This window comes from Plectropomus leopardus, chromosome 1 (assembly GCF_026936395.1).
Source record: "Plectropomus leopardus strain MGB_pleo_1.0 chromosome 1, ASM2693639v1, whole genome shotgun sequence".
In the NCBI taxonomy this organism is placed as follows: Eukaryota; Metazoa; Chordata; class Actinopteri; order Perciformes; family Serranidae; genus Plectropomus; species Plectropomus leopardus.
In genome coordinates this window covers 35117227-35144824 of record NC_142176.1, presented here as the reverse complement: position 1 = coordinate 35144824, position 27598 = coordinate 35117227, and the positions used below count along the sequence as shown (strand labels likewise).

Sequence of the window (27598 nt, the reverse complement as noted above, 5' to 3'; positions counted from 1 at the left end):
GCATGTAACAAGCAACTTCACAACTTAACTTGACACGTCAGTGCTGAGAGTCCAAAACTGATGGAAAAAGGTACCTTGCATATCATATTTTGAAGTTGACAGGCCACTAACCATGTGTTGATGTTTCACGAGTTGAGAATGTTTTTTGGTTTTTTTAAGTGTGATAACAGAACAGAGTCAGGCTAGCTGTTTCCCCCAGTTTCCAGATTTTATAAGTTAAGGTGCCCAGCAGCAGTGCTAGCATGGTGTAGTGAACATCTCAGCAGACTCTAAGCAAGACAGTAAAATAAGTGTATTTTCCAAAATGTAAAACTGTTTCTTTACGTATTTGCAACACATTAAAGCGTTATTAATTGATTGACTATTTACATTTTCAATAAAAACAGTGAAAGTAGTTCAGTTGCAGAATCTTAGATGAGCAGCATAAATCTCATGCATGTACATTGTCTGAAGTATATCAGCAATGGAGAGATAGAGTGTAATGAATGAACTCTGAAGTGCAGCACATTTTTCTGAAAGGGTTTTATCAAGCCAGATCCAGAGATATTGAAGTACATATAAAAACCGTTATCTTCACACCAGGCAGGGAACAGAATGAGAAACTATGGCTCAAAATGAAATGTGGAGAAAGTGGGTGAGGGAGATAGGATGGAAAAAAAAAAGTAAGATAGAGTTGAACATCAGAAGGAGAGATGAGATGAGGAGAGTGTGAAAGATAAACGGAGAGGTAGACTGGAGTCTGTGAAGGACATCATGTCCAAACGCAATGCCTCTGTGGACATCTGATTTGATGAGCAGCGTCAGGCCTGAAGTCAGAGAATACATTACACAAGATGGATGTGATGTTACAATCATGCAGGCTCTTATATGACTAGAAACCACTACGCTGTGGCGTTGATGAGGAAAATATTGACCCAAGTCATTTTATTCACGCTTGTAATCTTGTTTTTCTTTAAAGACAGAAAGAGAATCATATAGTAATATGGATTTGGGTTTAAAGAGTAATCTTTCTCAGGCAGTTTCTCAACCATTATAGTAGAAAAGAAAATATTTGAAAGTCCAGTGCAAAGGATTTATGGGCATCTATTGGCAGAAATGATATATAATATTTACAGTATAGCTATGTTTTTCTTTAGTGTATAGTTCCCTTAGAATGAGATGCTCATACTGTATATATAAATGGAGCAGGTCCTCCTCCACTGAGTTGTTTCTACAGCAGCCCAGAGCCAACCAATTCAACACCGACTCTAGTTTGGACCTTTTGCATTTTTCTTTTCTTTCTCTTTTTTTTTATTGTGTCAGCCACCATAGTTCTCCTTGGCACACGGAAGGAGTTTCAGTTCTGCAACCTCTCTGCTAGATGCCACTAAATCCCACACACCTTTAAAAGACAAGAAGACTTTTTATGATGGATACTTTGCCCATGATAGGGCTAGGGGTGGTCACCTGACCATTTCCTACTTCACAATCAATATAAGGATTTCTTTTGTACATTAAATGCAAATAAGGTGCATAAGAGTGCATAGAGAGCATCAAAATAGAGCTTGTTAATAATAATAATAATAATAATAATAATAATGATAATAATGATAATGATAATAAAAATAACAACAACAACAACAACAACAACAACAACAATAATAATAATAATAATAATAATAATAATAATAATAATAATAATAATAATAATAATAATAAGTGCCAGTGTGGGCTGCTGCAATGGATTTGCCTCTTGGCAAAGATGAGTGTAGACAGCAGATGTCAGAGGTTGAAAACAGGAGATCCATATATTATATATACTGATAAATATTAGTAATGCTTGTTTGATAACTGGCTGTTGGCCTCCTGTCGGTTTGCAAAAAAAGAGGCCTCTGGGTAAAGGAAGTTGAGGGTCACTACTGCAGTTCAAAGGCAAAATGGTTTACAGCAATATTTTGACTTTTTGGGAAACGCGCTTACTTGCTAACCAGCTGCTTGCTGTAGTCATATATTTACTGAATAGATACAGAAGTGGTATCGATCTTCTCATCTGTTTCTCGGCAAGAAGGTGAATTCGTGCATTTCTCAAAATGTCAAACCATTTTTGACATTTCCAGCTAATTAAAGCCAATGAAGTTAATTATCCTTAAGCTCATGAAAACTTAATGAATCTCCAGTGCATAACATGCATGAATGTTTGTGTTTGTTCAAAATATGTGTGTTGACAATGTGCTATTCACCCTAAAATGCTCAAACTGCTTTATGAAAGATTTCTATAGAGTCTCCAGGAATTGCCTAATGTACATGGACAACCTTAATCAATCAACAGATCAGCCGATTGATGTTATTCCCAAATGTAAGGCTCCAGTAGATCTGTGTTTATCAGATATCACCTCAGGTGGCTGGCTGACCAAAGTCAGGGCAGCTGCAGTCGTCTCCACAGTGAATGAATTAGAATAGATTCCAGCAGACAACAGAGTGGATATCTCAATGAAAAATCAATGCCGGGCTACACAACGACTCCATCTTAATGTTAACAGATCTCTTGTTTTCTTTGTCCTCCTATTTTTTCTTGCAATATTCTGTATATTTTCTCTCCCTAAATATGTATGTTTTTCATCTGTTTCCTGGTGGTTTTGCCTTTTATTTTTCTTGTCATTTATAAAGAGAAAAGTGGAAATGATGGGTTTACTTTAAAGGTTGTAACTGATACAATTTCTGTCTTTTAGTAAAGCCTTTAATACACATCACTGTTATACACAGATTTGGGGGCAGAACATTAAGAAAAAAACAGAATGATAGCATTATTTCCTACCATATTAGTCATCACATGTGCTTTAAAGTAATTTCAAAGAGGACTGCTTTATACCAGCACTGCTGCTAAGCACAGAAATGAGGAACAAAGAAAGAAAGAAAAATGGGTTTAAAATATTAATATCTTTTAATCTCTTAAAAGGTCTTCACCATCTTCTATGTTCATTTCCTGTGTAGACCATTATTTTGGGAGAAACTGCTTTAAAAAAAATGTATAAAAATCTGTTAACAAAAAAAACTGATGGTGTGTGTGCATGTGTGTGTGCATCTAACAAGCCATACAGAAAGATGTGATGTCATCCCTCAGACTGTGCCAGTTGGCGCGGTCAGATATCCTGTCCTGTAGTTCAGGAGCGTCGCCTGCCCTTGCATGTCTGTGGTTTCCTGTGATTCCTGGTGTGTAAACAACACATTCTTCGGCTGGGTTTAAAGACGTTTATCTGTAAACATTAGCTCGAAATTTCTGTGCTGAGGATTATTTAATCATGATTAATTTGTCTGCAGAGCTTGTTTAAAACACTTCTTTTCTCTTTCTAAACTGATGTTTCCGGGGACAAAATTGATTAACAATGATTTAACTCCACACTGATTGTCACTGGCAGACCTCTATCGCAGTCGCTTTGATTGATACTAATATCAGTGACATGTCTCACTGGCCTCCAGCGCTGGTCTCTATCTATCACTGCTCCAAGAAGGTCAGAGCACACTTTGATCCAAAATAGCTGATGCATGAACTGAGCGGCCTTTGGTTTGTAATATCTGTCAGAGGAAGCCTCGGGCTCATGGAGAGCACAAAGCTGTTGTTTTGTTTTATGCACAGCGGTTAATGTGGTTATTGTGTTGCTCCCTGACGTGTTAGTATGTGACGAAGCCCAGGCTATGCATGTACGGAGAAATAACAGCGTGCATGAATGTTCATGTTATCAGAATGTTCAGAATAATCAGAATGTTACACTGCTGGAGCTTTGTCAACAAATCTTTGGTACCAGCCCAGTGAACATAACAAATATAGCACATGCCATTTGGTGGAAGAGTTTATCACGGGAGTCTGTGCAGGGACTTGCTTGAATAAATATGTGCCTTCTTGAGAATTTCTCGAGAGGTTTCTTTAATCTTCTACAAGGTTTCTAGAGGTTTGGAATTTTGTTTCATGGTTGATCGATGTAAATATGCACATGATTATAAAAACAGAGCTGTTTGTACTTATAGCTACAAAAAGCAATGCGCAGTCATTTCTATATAACCCGAATAATCATGAGCCGGGAGGCTGTGATCATGTGACCTGTGTGCCAGAGGGTGTCCTCCCTCATATGGCAGGAGTGAAGTAACTTCACGTAATATTGCAAAGTCCACGTTCGGAGGCGTTCAGTGTGGTCGAGCGGTCAAACAAACACAGGACTTTCTGGGGTTTGAGACCCATGTGAGACCCAAAGTTGACATAGAGCTGTTATTAAGTACATAATGTGATGATGCCCATCCATGATTCTTAATTTCTTCAAATTTCAAAAACACCCACTTGGACTGGATGAACTGGTTAGATTTTGGTGGTCAAAGGTCACTGTAACATGTTTTTGGCTTTAACCCAAGAATTAAATGCGCTAATTATGACCAAATTTCACGCAAATGTGTAAAAACATGATGAAGTGATGACATTTTTGTATGCAAAAGGTCAATGATTAACTTCACTGTAACATCATAATATTTTGCAAAAACACTTCACAGGCCATTATTCAACATCATAAGACAGTAACAGAGGTGGAGACGTTTGGTCAGACACTGAATAGGTGACACTAATTATGGGTGTCCACCTTGATACTGTGCTGATTGTATAAATCTTCTGTGCTGCTGGGTTGGAGATGTGTGTGAAGCATCCATTATTTAAAATATGTTGCTTCTTTGCAGAAATATCCATAGTTAAAGCACTGTCAGCAGTAATGGCTCATATGAGTATGGACAGACATGAGCGTGACGTGTAACTGCAGCTTGACTGGTTTGCGAATGCATACAACCGCGAGGCGACTGTTCTAGTTTGATGTTATGTTTCTTTGATTTTCATAAATTCAGTTATTGTGAGCAAATGAAACTCCTAATATAGGTTACTTTAGGACACTAGAGTGGCATACTCTACTGAATGTTGCCATCTCTATCTCAAAGACATTTTTTGTAATAAGATTCTCATTATGAGCAGGGTTTATTTCCATGACTTTGCTCTATTCTTGGCCCCAACACTGTGTAATAAATGAAATCATCCCACTGCTTTGTTGACTGATGATGGTTAGCTGTTTTAGTTTAAAGGAATAGTTTGAGATTTTGGAAAAAAATAAAATCACAGACCAGTACCTTTAAAGATTTTAATCATTTAATTATTTTTTTAAACTTAGAAAAAAAAAAGCCAGAAAACGGCAAGTTCCCATTTTACATTTTAGCTTTAAAGGTGGATTTAATTCCCTTTGAAGTCATGCTAGCTGATCCTCCTGTTTCCAGTCTTTATGTTAACCTAAGCTATTGTTTTCCTGGCTCTAGCATCAAAATGTAGCACACTCAGACATGGGAGTGGTATCAATATCCAGTCCAACTTTTGGCAAGAAAGCAAAGTTAATTTCCCAAAATGTCAAAAATATTCCTTTAAAGTCAAAGTTTCAGCTGTGCCAGATGAGATCCGCCACCATCAAAAAAGTGATTTCAAATTGTAATTTGACCCGCCTCTGCTTTCCTCTGCTTTGTTGTTGACCTTCATTGATCTGTCACATTTATTCCTCTTTTTCCAACTTTCTTTTTTTCCCCATGTCTCTCTCTGTCTGTCTGTTAGAGTAAAGATGCCGGCATCAGGACTCTGGTCATGTTGGATGAGCAAGGAGGTAAGTTGATAGGGAGAGATCACTAAACACTCTCTTAACATCTGTCTGCACTTTTTAATCTGCTCCACTACCAATTCTCTCTTGCTGCTATTTTATGCTGTATAACGGAGGAGCTGTCATCAGCAGCACGTCCAGTATAACGCTGCACAGACCCAGTCAAATTTACAACAAAGGGGAAAATGACTTTTATGGTTCTTTAATTACTAAAGCAGAACATCTATATATTTGTAAACTTCTGCAAAGTCTTTTAAAGCAGCCTCAGCTGCAGTCTGAGCTAATGGGGCTAAAATGATTATTCTGGATGTGACTGTTGAGCTGCAGCAGCCTTCTGCTTTGCCTCCCTATTACGACACTTATATGCTGACTTGTCAGGCAAATGCCTCCCTTGTGGCTTCACATCAGTGAGTTTAGGATATTTCTCTCATATGATATCAGTCTAATGTGATGGCCTGTATAAACATTCCCAAACTGCTTTGATATCAAGCCAAGCCGAACTGGTATACCCAATTTTACTACTAAATCTCATGGCACTTGACTCGGCAGCTGCACCTGAGTGGAACATAATGACACTATATCCTAACAGCAAATGAGCGCCCAACTCTAACAATGCATCATGTAACATCAGAGCTCTCTGTCCATAATGAATCCCTTAAATATGCAGTTCTGTTATGTCATGTAAACAAAGCACATAAATAGCTGCTGTGTGCTGGAGATCAGACCGGAGACGTAAGCACTTAAAGGATGGGTGAGTAGTCGACCTGCTGTCTTCCAACATTTGTACTTTTTAATCAGTGCAAAAAAGTGCAAAAAAACCAACAGCAAGTAGCCTAACTAGTTTTTAACTTCCTGGCAATCTCCCTTCAGCCAGCTGACACCTTATTTTGTTTTTTGGTTTTTTTTCAGTAAAGTACCAAAGTATCTGCGAATTCCTCATTTTAATTTGATGAATCAGCTGTTCCTTGTCCATTGCGGTGCCTCCAAAGCAAGTGACAAAAATACAAAGCAACAGGGCATCCAACAAAAGTTAAGCTTTTGTCGGCTTCAAATCCAAATTGTTGCTATACTTGTGCAGATTAACTCTGCTGTGTCTCTGCGTCACCCACAAAACACATGAACTTTTCAGTAAACAATAACATGCAACGCTCATCTTTCTCCCACCTCTGCAGAAATTTGATCTCCTTCATGTTGCTGTTGTTGGCAGTAAATTGCGCCCGGCCTGTCAGACACCAGTTGGCTTCTTCGGTCCGTTTATAAACAAACATCACATTCTTTTTAACACAGTCAGATTGCTTATTACTGATGCAATATGAGTTGGCTTCAGCATTGTGATGCCGTCAGCACAGATTGCTGATATTTTGTACTTTGATACTTTGGATACGTTGTAATTTGTCAGAATGTGTCATCATCAACAGTTGCTGTTTTAGCTACATAAAATCAAACTGGTTTAAGCCAGACTGGACCAACAAAAGTAGACATAGCAGTTCATAAAGCACTCACACCAGGATCGTCAGTTTAACCTACACTGACCTTTACTACCAGTTTACCACAAAAATAGAAGAGGGCCATGCACGACAAAAATCTGAATTCATCAGTAAACAAAAATTTACTCAGTAAAAAGTTCCCTTGCTTATCCTTTGTGCTACGATTTGCAGTTTTGCAGCCACAGATCAACCTCTAATAAGCATGCAAACTCTTATCTTTAACTACCTAGCTCTGTTTTTATTTTAACAATGGCTAGTTCAACTCCATGATAATGAATTATTCCATTAAGTCCAAATAACAAACTGACTACTAATTAAAAAGAACTTTATAGATGCCCATTGCTCTCTCTCTTTCATACTGGCAAACCTGCTAATGACTAAAGAAATAAGAAGCATGCTCAAAAATGAAAAAAAAAAAGTCTCTTTCCCACTTTTGCAATAGGCCTTACTCTGTAGCACAGTGGATATGTCCCTGAAAAAACAGACCAGTGCTAATTCAAAATGTATTCAACAACTTATATAACTGGCTCATTTACGTCAAACTAAATTAATTATAAAATCAAGCATTCTTGAAATATTTAACGGACTCTCAGGACTGCCAAAACAGCAAAGCAAAAGGAGGGTCAGAGGGCTCATACAACACTGTAAGAATACTACAGTGTCTGCTGATGAACAGCAAACTACATGATATTAAATCAGACTTTTTTTGTAATGTTTTCTGCCTCACAGAATACATTAGTAACTGTTTGAAATCAGTGCAAAAAAAACAGTAACCTGACCCAGGTCCGCTGCTTCCATGCCCCACCATAAAATCCACTATTGGCTTGTGCTTCGCTCCATGCGTGAAAGAGCAGCCTAATTGGCCTGTCAAAGGAACAGATAGCCTGTTTCCTCTCCCCCTCTCTCTCTCTCTCTCTCTCTCTCTCTCTCTCTCTCTCTCTCCCTCTCTCCCCTCCTGTCTTCCTCCGTCCAGAGTCACGGCTGCGTCAGTGCACGGCTCACTGCTGTTAGCGCAGGACGGCAATCAATTCACAGATTTAAATTACCTCTGCCTCTCAGCAAATGTCCTCTTAACCTGATCCCCCATCTGTCTCTTTCTGTCTTTCTCTCCGTCTTTTCTCCATCTCATGCTCCCTCTCTTCTTTCTCCTCACTTTTCTCTCCTGACCTCTATACCTTTTCTGGAGATAACTTTGATTACAATAATGATGAAGCTCTGTTTTTTTTTAATTTGTTCTATCTGTTCTTCTCCGTTTGCAAGGACAACTACACATGCCTGTACAGCTGGCAGCTCTGACATAATTGCCATTTTATTTGCATCAAGCATTTCCTCTTATATTGCTATGAAAGGCTTATAAGTAATAGCTTTCCACGCCTGTGGTAATTAATACTGTCTTGTTGAGCAGGGTGTAACTAATCCCTCTGCCCCTTTACACACAAACAGTCTCTCACACGCATTTTCGCATGCAGGTCATACATAGGAGGACATTTTTCATTTCCTATAGTGATGTATTACCTATGGCGGAGGTCTCACTGCAGCTAATGAGTCCCTCCCTGCTCTGCTGTTACATGCATGTTGACCTGAATTACGCCTCGGTCTGCGCTGATGGATTGCAGCTCTGCCTCAGTGAGTTCCCGCCAGGAGCATTTTAGCTCCGAGAGCAAACCATTGCTAGATTGTAGCTGCACGCATTTTTTAATTGCCTTAAACTGGCAACTGGAGATCACAGTTTTTACATAATTTATCACTTCATTAGTGACTCTCTGTTTTTTCTGTTACTCTTGGATCTGTGTTCCATACTTACTGTACAGCCAAAGGAAAAAAAACCCACCAGTTAAAGACACACATTAAAGGAAAAACTCTGGATATTTTCCAGGCACTGAGTTGCACACATCGCTTTTTATTTGCCTTCATCTTCATCTCATGAGACTGTGAGTGAAGTGAATGTAAGAGATGGAGCATATAGTGTAAGAGTTAGTCTCACAGAACATGGAGAGTCGGGTTGTTCTTTATTTAAACCTGCCAGGAGATGCAAAGGATGAAGTTTGAATCCAGAATAATACAAGTGTATTCACAGTAATTGCACAGAAATTTAGCACAATTTTGCCACTTTTTAAACTTTATTTTCCTGATGCTCTCTTTACTTGTTTTTTTAAACTTATGTTTCTAAAGTCTGAGCACCCCCAGAGATTAGCGGTTAGAAACAGAACTGTTGCCTAAAGCCAATAGATTTGCGAAATGAGAGGCTGGTTCCAGAAGTGTTTCTCCCCACTGTATTCCCATTTCACATCTTTATTCTACAGCCCATTCGCCAGAATAAATGTTGGCATTGCTCATGTCATCAAACCATGGATATTCAACATTTGTACGTTTCATATGTAGTGGATACATTGAGGCTTAATGCTTCAAGAACGCCAATCTGCAAGGGTTAGGAAGCAACATGTTTTGGCTTAAAATACCCAATTTTGTTGCCACAGCGACAATTAGAAATGCCCTGATGTCTTGTTAAAAAACACCTGTTTTTTGTTCATGTCAGAAAAGCAAAGTTTTGTTGTTGCGTTGATTACATATCCGTGGTTTGCAGAGACATACAGTGCAAACATTTTCTTTGGGTGATTGGGTTATATTTAAACAATATCCTCAAAGTTAATTCATGTAGAAGCAAAGGACTCTAATAATGTAACAATCCTTTAGGTTTATTTTGTGGCCACCAGTTTTAATTATTTCAACTTGTGTGGAATCATTTTTAGTCTATCATTTTGGCCCAGTGGATGGCTCAAAATACTACACTGTAAGGATCCTCAGCCACTGTTGCCATGGAGAAGAAGGTTGTCAGAGGCCCAAATAGAAAATATTCAAAAGCTTCATCGGTGAAGTTGAGAACAAAACACAGTGCTATATTGCAGAATTCAATTCAAATTGACCCAGAAGAGTTGATTTAAGCAGCAGTTTGTGTTTTTAGTCTCCTCAACACCATAATCTTTAGTTTTCTCCACATTTAGTGAAAGCAAGATCCTTCATTCCATAGATTTTTAACACTTATCTTCCTTTTACATTGTATACAAACTGAATATGAAGACAAATTTAAAGATGAAACATGATGTAGATCTGATAGGCCTTTTTCACAACAGACAATTTTTTATATTTTTTTTATTCTTTGCCCATATGGGCCAGCAACAATAACCATGATGGCAACATTTCAAAACGTTCAATTTCCACAACAGAAAACTCTTATTTTGTTGGATTCAGTGTTCTCTGTCAAGTTGCCTTGCATTTTGTAAAAATCTAGCAAATTCAAAAAACGCACAGATATAAATAATAAGCTGATTTTGTTTCAGGGTAATGATTTTGTGCCACACTAGACGGGTTTCCATTACAGATCTGCACAAAAATTAGGCAATATTATTAAAATGTTGATGAAACACAATGAGTGTGTTATACAACCTCTCGTGTGATGTTATGGGACTTCTCCTCTGGCGATAACATTCAAAGAAGCATGGCGATGGAAAACATTAGCAGGTTTATTTCTATTGCAGCTACCAAACAAGTCATTTTTTCCAATCGAAGACAACGCAGGCATGTTATGTGAGCGATAAAGGAAAGGCGAGCCCCTTATATGTGGGAGAGGCCTCGTATGAGGGATTTCTGGGAGGTGATAGTCCACCATTTCACAGAGGAATTGTGGATTCAGAACTTCCAGATGATCTGCTCAACTTTTGAGGAGTTATGTGATGCAATAACACCCATTGTAGCGCCTGCTGCATCGAGGGAGACAGTTCCTACTGACCAGTGCACTGCCATGGCATCGTGAGACCTATAAAAGCCACAAAAGCGTTTCCTTTGAAGTTTTGTGGAAAAAAAAAATCCAAATCACCGGAAATACCACCTCATGTGACCGTAAAAATTTTTTTGCAATAAATGGTATGACTTACTGGAACATTTTAGCAAAACAGAGCCATCATTAATGATATTAGTAACATCTGAACTTAGTACCATACAACAAATAACAATGTCTGCTGGGAAAAAAAGCTTGTTGTACTGATTCCTTGTTGATTTGAATGATCTTACTTTCTAATTGGTTAAACCTGTGACTGATTGAGACTATGGAGAGGAGAGGAGACGAGGCGCCTACACAATAATCCTCAGACGGAGGGCAGGAGGCAGGTTGTTAAGTCTGGCCCGGCTGCCCGAAGCTGAGGAGATAAACAATGCCTCTCTCTCACGTTCCTCCTCCACTCAATCCCTCACTTTGCCAGGGATTACTGCTGGAGGCCATTTAGTTGCCATCTACTGTCTACCTCTACCATACAGTTAGCTGAAAATGTATCTTAATCCTTTCAACTAATCCTCTCTCCCTAGCTTTTAAGATTTGTTTCTTTCTTTTTGAAAAGTTTGTTATATTTAGTGTAAACTGCTCTGGCTTCAGAGAGAGTAACATAAGGGAAAAAGAGGGGATGGGAATGGGACACAACAGGGATATTTGGAGTTGGCTCAAACTCTTATAAAATGGGATGATAGAAGTGATAGTTTAGCCATCGCAGGTCAGATGTTGCTGTAATGTTAGATTTTGGGAGTGGCAATCTGTACAGCTATCAGGGTTAAATAAATTATTTGACCCTTGACCCTGATAGCAGAGGGCTGTACAACTTAAACAAGGGTCCATGACATGATGATATATTTTAACTTTTGGAAAAAAAACAAGCAAACGTGGAGACTAAATTAATCTGCTTCACTTAAGTAATGCTAGAGGTGTGGACTTGAGGCACATGTCTTGGACTCGAGTCAGATTCGACTCACATTTGATGACTTAAGACTCGTCTTAACAGAATCAAAAGAAACAGCGACTCCTGTCGTCACTTGGACTTAAGGCCTTTTGATTTGAAAATATTTGATACCTTTCCCCAAGCACAGACAAGTTACACCACAAATTAATTCCTTTCCCCTCACTTGCTGAATCAAATGTAAACCTTTATTTAAGTCCCATTGAGATTGAGATCTCATTTTCAAGAAAGACCTGAGTACAGAATGAAAAAACAATAAAACAAACAATTAAAATGCACAATATCGGTAAATAAAAAAGTTAAAAAGAATCACAGTTAAAATCGGTCAGAATTTAAACTAGGTTTCTAAACAGACACATTGGAACCAGAGTATCAAGCTTCAGCTAACATAGCAGTTCACTCCATGTGAATGGTGCAGAGAATGTAAAAGCACTCTTTCCCAAATCAGTGTTAGTTCTAGGAACCTGCAGCAATAATAATTCCTGTGAACATGCGTTAAAAAACTTTAACCTTTTCCCCAGCAAGGTGACACGTAATTCCCCAGAGCCACTTTGAACAAATCCAACAACATTACTCAGCGCCAGATGGGAAAAAAAAGATACCAAAGATCATTTCATTTGTCTACAAAAACTAAGCAAAACTAAACAGCTGTCATCAAAAACCAAATGGCATTGTGCAAAACATGCAGGTTGAAAATTACTAAGTTACGACAACTTCCAACAAAGTTTTTTTTAACAGATGATTACAATTTTTTTTAAAAAAACACTGACTTTTTTTTGTAACTTTACTATATTATTAATTTTTAGGATTTGAAGATCAAAGTTTAGAACTTGGGCTTGTCAATCTTGACTCGGGAGTAGAGTGCAAAGATTTGAGACTTACTTGTAACTTGCCAAACAACAATTTGGTTGTCTAAGTAATGCATGCTGTAGTGTGAAGCCTCCTCCCTGTGGAAGGATCAGCACGGCTGTAAAAAATACAGAAACTGAAAACTTTACAACAGACCTCAGTTATGGCTCACTACCACTAATTTCTATAGATCTGAAGCCAGTGTTATATGACCATCTGCGTCCTCTCTACTCCAATGTTACAAATCCAACCTCTGCAGTTTTTCCTGGAAGACAAAGTGCCCCTTTCCACTGATGGAGATTACTGCTGTCCTGTCCTCTAACCATTAACCAGCCAGGGAGAAGATCTGACCTTGAATCAGAGCTTTTTATAGCTCTGTGCCCTATTGACCATCTGAGTAAGGAAGTGCTGGCGACTTCACTTGCCTGAATGGTGCTTTCCATTACACTCCATGATTTGTTCATTGATTTGTTGCTCGTTTATTCCATTGCTTTTAAGTACTTCGCCTATTACGGTCTCTTTCACTCTCTCTGTCGCCTGTCACTGCTCCCAGTAGTAGTGCAGTAGTATTCAGGCAGTCAAAGTGGCAGAATTAAAATCTCCACACACAGGTGCAGCTCTGGATGAAGCACACAGCTGCTGATGCAGGTATTGATACCACCACTCAGATGAAATACTCAATGTGTCACTTTGGAATGAAGTAGGATGCAGAAACCTTGACGATTCCAAGGAAATAAATTCACACGCGATGTTTTTTGTGTCAACAGCTACTCTCAATGCTTTGCCTTCTGCATCTAGCCAAACCGTTTTGCCTCTTGCACCGTAGTGTAGAGCGCCAGCCCCCAAAAACCAAACCAGTCAAATTTATTTCACTGCTCTCATGCCTTTGTCCTCACCAGAACAACTTGATCGTGTGGAGGAGGGCATGAACAAGGTGAACGCAGACCTGAAGGAGGCCGAGAAAGATTTAAAAGATATAGGACAATGCTGTGGTCTGATATGCCCATGTATTAAAAAGTAGGTACCGGCCAGGAGCCCTGAGCTCTTGCCTGTCCAGTGCTGGTGGTGGTGGTGATGTCTGATGTCTCTCTTGTCACAGTCAATGTCTTTTTTTGTCTCTTCTCCTTTGTTTGCCCTCTCTACTCCCCCTTCCTCCCTTCTGCCCACAACTTCTTCCTCCTCTCTTCTCTTCTCACGTGCATTCGTTCTTTTGCTGGGAAAAATGACAATGTGTTGGTAATCAGAACAACTGGAGCGCATCGAGGAGGGGATGGACCAAATCAATAAGGACATGAAGGATGCAGAAAAGAATTTGAACAATCTAGGACAGTTCTGTGGTCTATGTTCATGTCCCTGTAACAAGTAGGTGCTGCCTGTGTCGCCTGACTGCATGTGTTTCAGTGCCTGCCTTCCTGCCTCTATTTGTGCGCCTGCTTCTGGTGTACATGCATGAACGACACATACATCTGCACAACAGGTCCGATGCCATTTAATACGCCGTTGTCATCAAAAGCCCTTCATTCCACATTGGATGAGAGATTCTCTTCCAGCAGGTAGCAGTGTCAGCAGGGATCTGGGCCACAGAACCCCCACCCCCACCCCACCTAAAACCCAAGCCCCCACCCTAACCCTGCAGCATGATGCATCATGCTGTGTACAAAGACCAACCAAAGAATAACTCAAATAGTTGCCTTCTTTGCTAAATTACTCATTTGACTTTTATCAATTTTGTTGCCCTTTGGTGAACGGTTGATGTTTCACGTTTTCATGCAAATTAGCTGAAAACATGGAGCTCACCCAGAAGTTCATTAGTTATGAGTTTTATTTTCTTTGTTGAATATGCACAAAAACTGAAGTGTGAAAAGGCCATGTTATTGTTTTGTGGGGGTTAGTATGTGCCAACACTTAAGGTTTTATATCAATTAAACAAACAATAACATGGCAATTAGTGAGTTTTAGAGGTGCTGACAGGCAGATTCTTGTTGACCTTTGAACTGAGCCAGGCTCGCTGTTTCCAGCAAAGCTCATCCATTGACAAATGTCAGATTTCCTCTAAGGGTAATTTTTGGGGTCCCATTCAATTCAATTATTTATTTATTTATTCTTGATCTTACACTGACCAGAAATTTAAATACTTGTAATTTTTTTCTCCAATATTTCACAGGTTTAAAGACCTAAGACTTTTTATGCACTCAGGGGATATAGTTCAAATTTTGGTCACAAAGTTGTGAATATCCATGTCGGTCAGCATCTGCATGCTGCACCACTCAGGTGGATGGATTATCTTCCAAAATGAGAGGTGCTCACTAACAAGGAGTTTAACAAATTTCTGACCTAAATTCAAGAGAAATATATCTATTGAATGTATGAAAAAAAGTCTTAGCTCTTTAACTTAAACCTGTGGGAAAAATGGGAGCAAAAAACAGAAGTGTTATGCTGCCATGGTTACATTACAAGTGAGCTTTAACAGAGGCTGTGGTGTTCTTTTTACTGTAGTTACAGATGTGAAAGTGATTTCATCACTCATGAACAGTCCACTACAGTAACTTTATAATCAAACACATAAAGTAAAAGTACTTGTTCAGGCAGTTAAAGTATACATGTTGTTCAAAACTTACTCTTTAACACACCACCTTTGGCATATGACCCATTACAATTTGGATGCCTCAGTGGGCCCCTGCCTCTTTCCCCTCAGGACTATTCAACATAATAAAACATCAGTAAGGTCATCTAGACATTTGGGGCTACCGTTTTGATATTTAAGCTCTTAAACCTTATTTTGACTTTGAAAGCTTGATATGATATGAAGGTGGATTTCAAATGCTTGTTCTGCCAAACTCCTGTTTGATCTGATCTCTGGCTGTCAGTGGCCAAATGATGCCGGAGCATACTATACTACACTGGGACAAATACATGTACTGTATACAGTTGTCTATCTCAGAGCTATAGAAAACTCAAGTGGCTGACACTTGTGGAGGGTTTGCAGCAAGATGTTTCTCAGATTTTCTTCTTGTAATGAATTAAGTGATGCCTTAATGATTTACCAAATGCAGCACTGCTTATCTAAAGTCAGGATTAGTGTACAATCAAGTGCTCTTTTTTTTCCTTTATGAGGAAAAGGTTGAACAAAACTAAAAAAAACTTGAGTTTTTTGTTAGATCTGATCCTAGAATTGTAAATTTTTAGTATTTGTTTTTCTTTGCCTTCACTGAGATTAAAATAGATATTTTAACAGATGATTCTTTTTCTCCAAAACAGGGCTGAACAGGATCTTGACAGTAGCACATGTGACTTATCTGCCTTATTTGCGTCACGGCTGTCATTTTGTAGCAGTTGGTGTTTAAAATAGTCACCATCTGATTATGGCTTGAACTTTATGTGTTCTGTATGAAGGAATATGAAGAGTGTGCTGCCTCTAGTCGGTCCATTTTGGTCCTCCATATGTGATTGTTTTTGCTTCAGATCTTGTCTATTCTATAGCTCTTTGGTCCTCCCTGTCAACAGCCATTTGTTATGTCACCCTGTGGTTATGTCATGTGTTTCATTGATTTGGCGGGGTCAAATAGCATCAGAAAATAATTCTTGCTTGTTGTTATAAATTGGAGCACCTGTATGGGTAGGTTTTACCACCTCACAATAACAATGACGCATGCAGTAAAATTGTCTTTCATTGAAAATTGAACATTTCATTTCAACAGCCTCAAAACAGCTTTGTTCATTGTGTTGTCCTCAGTGGTAATCTCCACTCATCAGATACTCCAAGCATAATAAAACAAACGCTAAGAATTAGATTTGCTTATTTGACTGTATACAGTGTATCATCCTACAGCTTTATCCATCCAGATGAAATGAAGGGCTCATCACAACTACTTAGTTTTGCATGCAAAATGATCACCATTCACTCACTGTTTTTGTTTTTTTTTTCCACAACGGATCTAACTGTTGGGCTTTCTTTTAATAGATACAGCATGTGTCTGATCCTGTTCCTCTCTACATGTTTCCCATGTCAAACATTGTGTTTTATGTTTCCTCCCGGCATGTCCTCTCGATCTGCATGTGTGTTTGTGTCTCCTCCGTCTGGAGTCTTGTCATTATGTTCTGTGTTTGTGCTCTTGTGCTTGTGGGAGATGGTTTTCTGAGTTTTTGAAAGACCTTGATTACTTTCTAACACAAGCATAATGTGAGCTTATCGTGCTCAGATTTAATTGATCTGCTCAGTAGATCAATTATTCACAGACTGCACGTCTGTAAGTTTATCATACCTGGCTGGCATGTTGCTTTCAGTAGACTGATCAATTGGCATGGCACCGTATTATGTAATGCATTCCAAACATATATATTTATGTATATGTTTTAATGGTGAATTGCAAGAAAACACGCACTTACATAGACATTACACACACACATACAGTTACATATACTGACCAGCGTACACTCACCCACAGCATGTCTTGGTCACATTCACAAACAAGTGCACACACATATATATACATGCACAAGCACACAATCCAAACGTTACACTGGCCCTGACTGAAATGTGTGTGTGGTAGGATTAAGGGCGGGGGCCAGGCCTGGGGAGCGAACCAGGATGGAGTGGTGAACAGCCAGCCAGGGGCTCGAGTCATGGATGAACGTGAACAGATGGCCATCAGTGGGGGCTTCATCCGCAGGTAAGAAGAGTGTGTGTGTGTGTGTGTGTGTGTGTGTGTGTGTGTGTGTGTATATATATAAATATATACATATATATATATATATATATATATATATATATATATATATATATATATATATATATATATATATATAAATATATACATATATATATATATATATAGTTGGTATGCTTGTTTCCATAGGTTTTGTTTAAGAGATTGTGTATGGCCGTGTGTTTTTGTGAGTTTGTGCATGTGTGATACAGTTTGGAATAGGTTCCTCATTTGACTTTTCAAGCAACATTTAATCCTCATTATGGACAGGTGGTAGTAACCTGTATGATTTTAATGCTCTCTTAATTTACTGTCATGTTTAGAGGCTTTCAGATTGAAGGATTGTGCAGAAAAATGTGGGCACTTTCTGCTCAGTCTGCAACAATAACCCACAGATTCTGTATATACATGCAGATATCTGTTTATAGATATCCATTCATATTCAGAAAAAAGAAATGGAGCGACAAATTTGGAGTCAAGCGTTATTCCAATGGTTTCCAGCCCTTTTTCACTTGTGAAATCTTGAAATAAGTGCATTTCTGCTTGTGACCTTCCATCACTAATGTTAAAAGTCTATGAGGTGAGAGTTTCATTTAAAATGTTGTCATTTGAATAAATGTATGAAACCTGAGCAGGTGTAACTATCCATAAAAATTCAATAATTTGAGGTAAGTCAGACAAAAATGAGTTCAAATTGTGTAGCAGAGCTTCGTTGTAATTATCTTGTGACCCTTAGATCTATCGTGTAACCCACTGGAGGGGTCCCAACCCTCTGAGACTCACTGAGTAATAACATATGACTCAAGCTTCATAGATCCTAGATCAGAGTTTCTTCCTTCTGCAGAGGTTTATCAATTTCTTGAGAAAGAGGAGTCTCACAGCCATGTGGTCAGATAATACATTGTGACCAGTCACCAGCAGGCCTGATTATTTTTTCTCGAAATGTACCAATATTTGAGTTCCAAGAACAATGTGATTTATATGTTTATTTAAAAGTTATGTACTTGTAGTGTGCTGAACTGTACTGTTCCATTCTGTTCTGTGAGACTTGTGCTCTAGCACAATGTAATAGATCCCAGCAGTAGCTACCGCATAATCATTGGTCATTAACCAGTCCTACTTCCTTTTCCTGTGTGTCACAGGGTAACAGATGACGCCCGGGAGAATGAGATGGATGAGAACCTGGAGCAGGTGGGCGGGATCATTGGCAATCTGCGTCACATGGCCCTGGACATGGGCCAGGAGATCGACACCCAGAACCGGCAGATCGATAGGATCATGGAGAAGGTACTGTACAATGAGCACTGCCATGGAGAATGTCAGATTTGAATTGGTGGCAAAGGGGACATTTTTAATAGAGAACTGTATGACTTTGATGTAATTGCCATTTTACCATTCTAAATTTACACCCATTTTTAGAAACAAGTTAGTTTCAGTTGTTACCAGGCAACAACCTCTCCTAGTTGATACGGTGGCAAAGTAACAATTGATCCAAAGTAAACAAAGCTAGTGCCAAAAGAGTTTACATTTGGAAGTGTGATGCTCCAAAATCTTGGTATTGTGGAACTAAAATGTTACTGAGCTGCTTATGGAACAACAACGTGTGGATCGAGTCAAACTCTTGTCATATTAATGAAACAAGATAATCAAGAGGTAGCACGGGGCACTAGAATTTCAAGACTACTTTGTGAAATAAACATTTTTAGAATTTACAGAATGTGGTTAGATGTAGATATTTGAAGTCAGATACTGTGAGTTTAACAATGTAATGTCAGCAGAACTGTGGTTAAAGTAAGTAAATGACAGGCAGCAAGTGGTAGCTAATCTATAGAGTATTTAGCTGATATTTAGTATGGATTACATGCCTAGCATGAGGCTATGTAACAGCGGATGCAGCCGTGCTGATTTTGAGCAGCTTTAGCCCACTTGACACAGTAATGCAGCAAATCTGATTCACATGCCAGTACACAAAATCTGGTTGAAAATGTGAGTGTTAAACATCCCAGTCGTGCACTTTTTCATACATCTTCATTAAAATATTATTCCGGTTTATTTCAGGCACATTTTAAATGAATGTGGCAGTTGTGACTCTTTGAGTCTCCACTTCTGGCAAATTGCTCTATGAGTTAATGGAAAAATTACTCTGAGGTGTTGCATTCTTTTTATTTTGGGATATTTTGTGCAGATGAATATGCAGGGTAATTAGGTCAGCTGGCAAGTTGACCCCGACATAGGTCCCAATGCAGTTCCCTCATGGCAGTTTGATGCAACTAAATGATGCTACCTTTGTGCAGACCTAGAGACAAAGTGTTTGCAAAGATTCTTGTGACAGTCATGTTTATTTGGAAAGCTGTAGGAGGCTCCCACATCTTGCCTTGTTGTTGACTCCTCCTTTGTGGCAAGTGCAAAGTCAGCCCCACCCATAGATTAACAATAGCCAAATTTATGGAAAATTCACTAAATAAATATAAATTTTTCTTTCAAGTAACTCATTCTACCCTTTACTGACTCCCAGCTGAACTGTCCGTGTGTCTCTTTCAGGCTGATTCCAACAAGACCAGGATTGATGAGGCCAACCAGCGTGCTACAAAGATGTTGGGCAGTGGCTAAACTGCAGCGAAAAAGTGCTTTCATCCCCGTTCAACCCCAAACACCCTAAAAATAAAAACACCAACCAAACCCAGCCCCAACACCAACGCCCGGCGCTCTCTTCCTATGCTCGACAGCAGGCGCTGCAAAATCATGCTTTTATTGTGATACTTGTAGAGGTTTGCACACATGCACATATCATACATTCCTCTGCCCCCTCTCAACGATGCCCATCACTTCCCTTTCATCCTGCCCCTAACCCCTCTTGTCAGTGTTGTTCTGTGTTGTTGCTCTTTTGATTTTGTTAAGGAACATTAGTTCAGTTACACATCGTCCACCTCAAACTATCTCCACATTGTACATAGTGCTTCTTAAATGGCTTCATGGACGTAGATCACTTGTTCTGTTTTCTTCATCATTCTTTTTTTTAAGTCTGTGTGTAATATAAACTGTATGTACACCTTGTTCCAAAATGTTCCTCCCCCCCATGTCAGTATTCTGGTGTTGTCCATGTAAGGCACACTGTGTATTCATCGGTCAAGATGTTGTGATGCTACGTGATAAAGCCACAGTGATTTGCAGTGAATATAGTGAACATACAGCCCTCACAGCTTGCAACGAAGGCCACTGTTTGAATGAAGTCATTTAATGTTAAACCGCTCAAATCTTAATAACATCGTAGACCAAGGATACTCAGTTAAGTATTTGACATTTGGATGAAAACATGGCTTTTCGTTCCTGACTGTTGGTGCACCAGTATTTTACCAACTCTATTCATGGAGCAGTATTAACGCAATTTGATGCCATTGATTGTATATTATATCTTTTCCTCAGGGAGCTAAATCTGACCATTCAAAAGCAAGGGTTGAATATTTAATTGATAATTGTAATTCATAAAAACTGTATCAAAAGGCTCTGCATATGCGAATATTAGCATTTGGTTGTGGTTTGAACAGAATTTGTTGATGGGACTCTTGTGTAACAGGCAGAATAATATTGGGCATTAACCATTATAGTTAGCAGTTCAACAGCATTGTAAGGCAAAGTTAAAGGGGGGGGTCACAACCCAGGCCGGACTGCTTTACCCCGATTCAACCCTAGCGACCCTAATATCGAGTAGTGCATTAAGTGTGTTATGCATGTCCATCCGCTGCTAGAAGACACTGAATAATTCATTTATTCAGACAAAAATATCTTAACATGGCAACTGCATGCTACATATGTAGGCCACACAGAAGAGAGGTCCATATTTATCTGCAATAGTGCCACTCTTTTTGTTTCATGTCTCCTTACCTTTCCAGACTGTGACCATCACTGTAAAATACAACCTTGGAAAATGCCAATAAAACCATCATAACTGTAGAACAAAAATGATCTTCCTTTCTATTTTCATGACTTCCAGTACTGGTTTGTGCTAATTTCATGTTCCGAGTCAAGTGGAAGAAGGACAAGCATGGATAAAAGTCTCCTTCAAATACTGGTCATCCACACCAAAAAAGGAGAAAATCAGGAAGAGAAAACCACTGAACGCTGTGTTTATGCTAAAGGGTTTAGCAAACAACATGGGATAACTTGTATAAAAGGAATACTTCACTTCTCATATCAAAATTTGTATATCAGCTACTCACCTGTGTCATGTTGAATATGCGATGAAAACGTGAACGTGAACGTTGAATGAAAACAACAGCAAAACTATATCGAAAAAATCTGTTGACAAACTCTCACAACTTGCAAAGTATAATTCAAGCCTCATTGATCCAGTTGTGATGTCCTGATGTTACTTATTCATCAAACATGCTCTGTTTTTGGAATCTTTGTTCACTGAAGGCATGCAAGAAAAACATTCCCTTCATAAATTTAACAAAACATGGGGTGAGCAATTAATATACAAATGGTAATTTGAGGTGAAGTATTACATTAAGGTGAGGCAGAAACAAGGAGACTACAATGACAATTGAAGACTTCTCACTTCATAATATCTTTAGGTTGATCACAGTGGAGATAGTTTGAGCATTTAATTGTTGTTTTTATATAAAATGATGAAGCCTACATAAAGACTGGCCATGATGACTATAGATGAAACGAGTCTGGAGACAGATGTCTTTCAGTATGAAACAAATGAAACCTTTAGCCATATGAATGGGGGTTTAACTTTAAGACATAAGTATGTGGATCAGGTAAAGGAAGGATATCATATAGATCCACTGTAAACAGGAGGCAGTGCCTTCTTTAATTATGTAAATACAGTATTATTAGACAAATAAATTGTGATAACGCAAAAATTCTTAAGTTTTACAGTGCACACAATCACATCTCAAATATCAAACTCTTTCTGTGTCATCTTGTGTTGAGTTTTCTGTTTTCAGGGAGATAGATATATCTGTGGTGTCATCACAGTCATTTAGACAGGTGACAGTTGTGAGGGGATTTCGATATTCACCCTCCACAGAGTCACATGACCTGGCTTTTAAAATATGCAATATAAACACGTTTATTTAAAGCACTGTAGTGTGTAGCATGGACGGAAGCAAATAAAAGACAGACACGGAAAAGACAGAGTGAAAGAGACAGGGATGGACAGAGAAGGAAAGATGTGCAGCAGCACATTACACTAATGGACATCCACTGTGGTGCCCTGGGCTTAGGGTGGATTAGAGTTTACCACGTCACTAAGAACCCTGACACACTCTCTCTCTGTCACACACACAAACTTGAATCAACAGCAGATACACAACAGGGTAATCCACTATACCTTGGCTACATCCATTACATGGACCGCTGTGAATTGCTTTTGATGTGGTTGCATACACACAACATAAAATAAAATGGATCAATGTTATCATCCATGTTATCAACATAAAACAAAACCCTTCATATATGATAATTTATGATTCATTAATACAACGCGAGTCTGTCCTAAAATGAAAAGATTGTGTTTTGTATTTAAATCTGTACATTCTTTAGCTCCTCGCATGCACTTTTTTATAAAAGTTATTTTCTTCTGGACCAAATGATATTTTTTTTGTCTTTGTTGCAGTGAGCAGCTCAAAGGAGTACTTTTAAACCAACAGCTCCCTCTGCTGGTTTTGTGTACCTATGTAATGCATTTTCTTGTTTTAGCTGGGTAGGGCTGTAAAGGGGCACCCCACCAATTTCACATATGTCATTCAGTTTTCTCCTAATGAAGAGAGTTAAAAAGCTTTTGTGGACCTGATATAATATTAGTAATTTCAGTTTCTGCTTGAGACCCTAAAATCTTGTAACAGGCAGCCTGTGTAACAAACTGTTAGTGTTGAGTTTGAAAAATGTGTCTGTCAATCAAGCAGAGAGGGTCTGATGAAAGATGCTATGAAGTTGCATTGTGGTTAGTGTAGGATCCAGCCATGGATGTATCATTGAATGGGCTTAGTGGGCACAGGTCCAGGGGCCCAAAGTGTAAGGGGGGGACCCATTGGTCCTTAACTGCAAAATGCAACTCAAATTAGGACACTCAAAAATGACCACAAAGAGATGTAAAAGAACTGCAAAGTGACATAAAATAACTACAAAAAGGGGCAAAACAACCAGAGACACAACAATGACCAAAAAATACACTACATTCCCCAAAGAGACACAAAATGACTTCAAAAAGATGACAAACCACAAAAAGATGCATCCCACACCCCTTTTCATTAAGCTTTGTGGCAATATGATGTACATTTTTATTTGCTGAGCTCTAATAAATAATCATATATGTCTTAAATTTGTCCTGAAGCAATGTCAGAGCTGAAAAAATAAAGGTCATGTGTAAATTGCACTGTACGCCTGAGTCCGCTTAAATGCCATAAAGTGTCAAAACCAAAACACGTAGCCTAATCTGAGGTCACGGTGTGAACCAATCAGCAGCCTGGACGTAATGCCTTCGGCTATCTCCGTAAAGTCACGTGACCCCCTTCGCCCACATCGTGTTTGTCCGTCCAGAGTCTCCCTCTTTAGCATAGCAAAGTGGACGGTTAGCACCACTGCGGTACCATGTTCCGAGCCGTGTTCAGACTGTCAGCCACAGGGGCCCGGAGTCTGGCTCGGTCCCGACCCTGCTACTCAGGTACGACGGTCCGCGTTACATCTTCAGTCAAAACCAACAGCCTCTGTTGTAAAAATGACTGCAATAAGCTTCCCCGGCTAGCTACTTAGCTTAGCTACTGCTGTGTGTGTATGTCAAAGCTAACTACAGGTGACATTGAAGTATTTTTTTATGGGTAGCTGTCCTTGTAGTCTTTAACAAGATATTTTATTGTATTTCCACCTCACATATTTAATTTAAATAAAGAGCCGCCAAATGGATTTCAATATAAAAAGTCACGACCTTGTGATGACCCTCCTTAGTTAATTCGCGAGAGTCAGTGGCCGCACTGTTTACGCAGCTGATAACAACACATAATGACTAACTCACACCATAGGCTTATTATGTATATAGCTATATATTTAATGATAGAGTCATACACAATTGACGATGGAAGTCTTGAATCTATGAGTTTGTGGCCCGTTTTTGATGCTAATATTCTCCTATGACATCCGTTAGTTTACAGTAGATGAGTATCCCTTCAGACATTGTACAGGCAAGGTGCAATCCACTGTCGTTGGCTAAAAGAAATGATTTGTATGTAATTCGATTATGATTTGGTCATGGCTTAGGTTTAATTTGTATTATCAGTGTGATGTGATTGAAGAGATGCAATAGAAATGAACTTGATTATGCTGTACGGAAGTAAAAAAACGTGGAAAATCATGTCAGTCCCTATCTGTGTGTTGAGATATACAGTATTGTTTTTGTGAGACATAGAATATTGTCTTTAAAAATTTGATACTGAAGGTATTTATATTTTTTGTTGGTTTAATTTTCAGATTTCAAGTTGTTTAATTGGAATTGTATTACGGAGGTCATGTGACAAATCACCATTGTTTAAAAAAACCCTGTTTAAAGCAATGTAGCTACAATGTTTTTTTTTCTTCCATTTTTGTGAAATCGGATTTTAACTGAGTTCTTAAAAGGTGCTTAAATTGTAATACATTTTTTGAGGAGAAAAGAACAGTGTTCACTTGGTAAGTTTAAAAATGTTATGTTTGAATAGTGGCCTGTAATATTGTCTTTCCCACTTTCAAATGCCGTTATCACATAAGAAGTTTGGTAGGCAGTGTTATTCCTAAAACAAGTAACACTCCATCATGTTCCATGCCATTTTGTCTCTGTTAAAATCTGCCTGCCTGTGACAGTCATATGAAAACATAAATGTAAATAACAAGACTTAAAAGTTTTGTGAAAATATTGGATTTTTTGGTTGACCAGCTTGTTTCTTTCTTTCTATGTGAGGTTATCGCTGTCACATGTTGAAAATTATGTCTAGGTTCATGACATTTTTGACAGATATGGAAAACAGTCAAATATTAAAGGTTGTCACAAAGTGCCTGGCCACATGCATAATTTGGTTTATTTGCTCAATAAAATTTGTACTATTTATATTCAAAATTTGGTCAGTTCCAGACATGCAAACTTCTTACAATGCTGCTTGTGTTTGGCTTCTTAAAAAATTAAAAACAGGTTTTGTCGAGAGACTATTATTTGTCACTATATTATATGTTTTTGTAAGTCCTCGGAACTCGAATCTTTACTAGTATTAAAAAAATCTCGATGTCTGTTTTCCAGCTCCATTGGCCTCCAGATGTTACTCCCATGGCAAGGTGGAGACAGACGAGGAGTTTGATGCCCGCTGGGTCACCTACTTTAGCAAGCCCGATATTGATGCCTGGGAACTGAGGAAAGGTAACTTTGTGCTTTTCATATTTTGATGATGCGTCATTGTATCGTTGTTCTTGTTTGGTTATTGTTATAGTTTTTGGTGGGTCAGTATCAGACCCAAGAAAATTTGGCTTATTAGTTATTTGGTTAATATAATTTCACGTGTTGTTCAGCAGTGGTGTTTCTGGGTTTGATTAATTGCCCATGGAATATAACCTCACCCTCTGTTATTGTTTGCATTTACTCTTATTGTTATTGCTGAGTCTTTGAACTAATAGGGCTTTTTTATTTTTTGTTTTATGTATTCTAATCTAAAGGCATGAACACCCTCATTGGGTATGACCTGGTACCTGAGGCCAAGATCCTTGATTCGGCACTCAGGGCTTGCCGGAGACTGAATGACATGGCCAGTGCCATCCGCATCCTTGAGGCAGTTAAGGTGAGTGACCATCCCCTCATAAGTTCACTTTGGGTCTAACATAATTTTTTTGTAGAACTTTGTTTCAGTGGGGAAGTGGGAGTCCTGACAGATGCACGGCTTTAATAAGAATCATCCGGAGACACATCAAATATGTCCACACTAGAAATTCATATTATCACTTTACTTGAAAAAAGGACCCAATAGTCTCCTCACAAAATTAAAGTCAGTGTGATATTACTGAAGGGTAGAAATTACACAATAATACCCCTTGTTTAAAATATTTATATAGTGGTAATAAAAAAAAATCATATACATACATACAATAGAACACCCCAATAGCAATTTAATCACTAGATCATGTTGTTTGAAATTTCTTGCTAGTTTGCTGGTATTGCCTCTGACAAATGGCTCTTCTTTTGTTGTTTTTGTGTTTTGCAGGACAAAGCAGGACCCCATAAAGACATCTATCCCTACCTGATCCAAGAGCTCAAGCCCACCCTGTCAGAACTTGGTATCTCAACACCAGAAGAGCTGGGCATTGACAAGTTATAGACTGTCAAGGTGAGACTGCACTATACTATCCTACTACATGCTAACTGGGGAAGTCAGTGTGACTTTAGAGAGGGAACTGCTTTATGCATTATTACTGATCCTGTCCAGCGCTGCCTCAAACCCTATATGTATCTGCTGGTCTACTCTATGAATGTACAGTAGATCATGAATTATATTACATATTACTTGCATGAAGTTGAAAATGTCTTCTGTTCCTTCAGGTCATTTGATATAAAGAGAAGAGCTCTCCTGATTCTCTCCTGTCAAATATGTCTATATTGTTGATTAAATCCATGCTGTCCTGTTGTGTACAAAATGGTGGACCTAATAAAGAAAACCAATAACTGAAGAGTGTGTGTTATGTTTTCTTTTTTTTTTTTTGTAAATTGATGCTTATTTTTTTAAATAAATTTATCAGAGTTGGGGGTGGCAGTGGTGGGACTTTATTTTTAATGATCCTACCTGGTGCTAAAAATACTTTTTTTTGGCTCTCCCTGAGTGATTGGGGGAAAACGCATGACCCCCGCCACCATAACTAACCATGTTTAACAGTTTCTGGCTGTGATAAAGATTTTTATTTAAAAAAATGTTAAAAAGTCTTTCAAACCCACTTGCATGTTTTGGGGTAATGAGGATATTCAAAAATAAATACAAACACATCATTTGAAGTGAAATGTCCCTCCTATAAGTCTATTTTTTTTAATCAACCAAAAAATAAACAAACAAACAAAAAACCCAACCAAAACATAACAAAACATAATTCCCTCCTCGTGCTTATTTGAAGTGCCTCGC

The 27598-nt window shown here is 38.6% G+C and overlaps 2 protein-coding genes across 3 annotated transcripts in view; both read left to right on the top strand.

Annotated features, from left to right (window-relative positions):
* Positions 1-21428, top strand: part of LOC121941128 (synaptosomal-associated protein 25-A-like) — a 50594-nt gene extending 29166 nt beyond the window's left edge. Inside the window, exons 4-8 of one of the 2 annotated variants that reach the window (XM_042483855.2) lie at positions 5603-5651; positions 14007-14124; positions 17313-17432; positions 18611-18755; positions 20010-21428. In XM_042483855.2, coding sequence (XP_042339789.1) covers positions 5603-5651; positions 14007-14124; positions 17313-17432; positions 18611-18755; positions 20010-20078 — 501 coding nt within the window. In that variant the 3' untranslated portion in view covers positions 20079-21428. Of the gene's footprint in view, positions 1-5602; positions 5652-13661; positions 13780-14006; positions 14125-17312; positions 17433-18610; positions 18756-20009 lie in introns of both variants that reach the window. The other variant, XM_088080639.1, reaches the window with a different exon arrangement.
* A 2552-nt stretch (positions 21429-23980) lies between these two features.
* On the top strand, positions 23981-27155 carry cox5ab (cytochrome c oxidase subunit 5Ab). The gene is made up of 5 exons (XM_042488394.2): positions 23981-24141; positions 25741-25857; positions 26151-26272; positions 26693-26815; positions 27028-27155. Exons 1-4 carry the CDS (start codon positions 24069-24071, stop codon positions 26804-26806), a joined length of 426 nt encoding a protein of 141 aa, XP_042344328.1. The 5' UTR covers positions 23981-24068; the 3' UTR covers positions 26807-26815; positions 27028-27155.
* The last annotated feature ends 443 nt before the right edge of the window (positions 27156-27598 follow it).